This window comes from Aureococcus anophagefferens (genome assembly GCF_000186865.1).
Source record: "Aureococcus anophagefferens unplaced genomic scaffold AURANscaffold_563, whole genome shotgun sequence".
Classification (NCBI taxonomy): domain Eukaryota; class Pelagophyceae; order Pelagomonadales; family Pelagomonadaceae; genus Aureococcus; species Aureococcus anophagefferens.
The window spans coordinates 1-1,201 of NW_008705984.1; the positions used below are offsets into that span (position 1 = coordinate 1).

Consider the following 1,201-nt stretch of genomic DNA (forward strand, 5'->3'; position numbering starts at 1 on the left):
GTTTTCATGGCCGCATTTAAATGATCCAAAAGAGTGCGCTCGCTCGTGCCTACGTCAACATATGCGGTCGTGATCATAATGCTTACAACATAGCGCAAGGACTCGGGGCAGAGCCAAGAGGGGTATTGCCCACAAAGAGTTCTCGCCGCGCCTTTGTGGCGGAGTCTGCAACTACAGGTACGAGGCCCTTGAGCATTGCCGCCTTGAGCAGGTCGGCCGCAGGCGGTGACCCGCTGTACCCACCCGATGTAGATGTAGCACCGGTTATAGAAGCATGGTGATCAGGACGCCGTGCGTCAAATCTTGATCGCCGTGAAGAGTGCGCTTCATTTGGCGACGTTGAGAACAGTGCTCGCGTTGCAGCTGTCTCTGGCGGTTCCCATCTATCGCAAGGTCTGTCCATCCCCGGTCGGCTTGAAAAATCACCTGCTTCCAATAGGCGCTTGCGCTCACGCGACCGTCTGCGGTACCCATTGCTTGAACAACCTCTGAAGTCATCGGACAACACATGCTCTCTCCGATCTTGACGGTCCTCTTCGAAGCTTCCAAGTTCGCCATCGGGCCGCCCGTTGTGATCACGTGTGTCATACCAGCCGCGCTCATCTCTAAGCCGCGGCTCCTCATTAACACTTGTACCAGTCCGTTGGCTGATTTCGCGGGAGCTGTGCCCGCGATCGAATCGCATTAGAGCTACCTATTAAATTTTGCAGCTACTACTAGGGGCGACAACGAAGCTCGGACAGAAGATAATTACCTCAAATTCCGCCTGGGTCTCTGAGACGCCTGAGACGCGTAGGTCGACTTCCCGCTTGAGGGGAAATGGCAGTGTTCCTGACCTAGACGGGAAAAGGGAAAGTGAGATGGGGCTGCTTAGCATAGTAGCCCTGATTCCCAACAGGAGAGGATCAATCTATACTGTCGTAGCGTTTTCCTTAGTTAGAGAAATATGAAAGTATCCCATGTAGAGAACGAATGATATATACGTTCTAGCACACACTAGACAGGCTGCCCTTCTGCTGCCATTAGCCTGCTCCCGTAAGCTAACGCGGCTCGCGTGGCCTCGGGACGCCGCGGCCGCCACTGCCAGTGGTGCGATCGCGCGGCCGCCGCCCCAATTAAGCTACGTCCAGGAGTCCGCTAGGGTGCCAGGCCGCTCTCAAGTCGCGCTCCATTCGTTGGCGATCATGACGAGCTAGGCAGC

The 1,201-nt window shown here is 55.5% G+C and overlaps 1 protein-coding gene across 1 annotated transcript; it reads right to left on the reverse strand.

Annotated features, from left to right (window-relative positions):
• Window positions 1–82: 82 nt before the first annotated feature.
• AURANDRAFT_68903 (hypothetical protein) lies at window positions 83–877 on the reverse strand (the record flags this gene model as incomplete). The annotated part of the gene is made up of 2 exons (XM_009044637.1): window positions 83–694; window positions 755–877. The coding sequence occupies 2 exons, from the start codon at window positions 875–877 to the stop codon at window positions 83–85; spliced, it is 735 nt and encodes a 244-aa protein (XP_009042885.1).
• Between the last annotated feature and the right edge of the window lie 324 nt (window positions 878–1,201).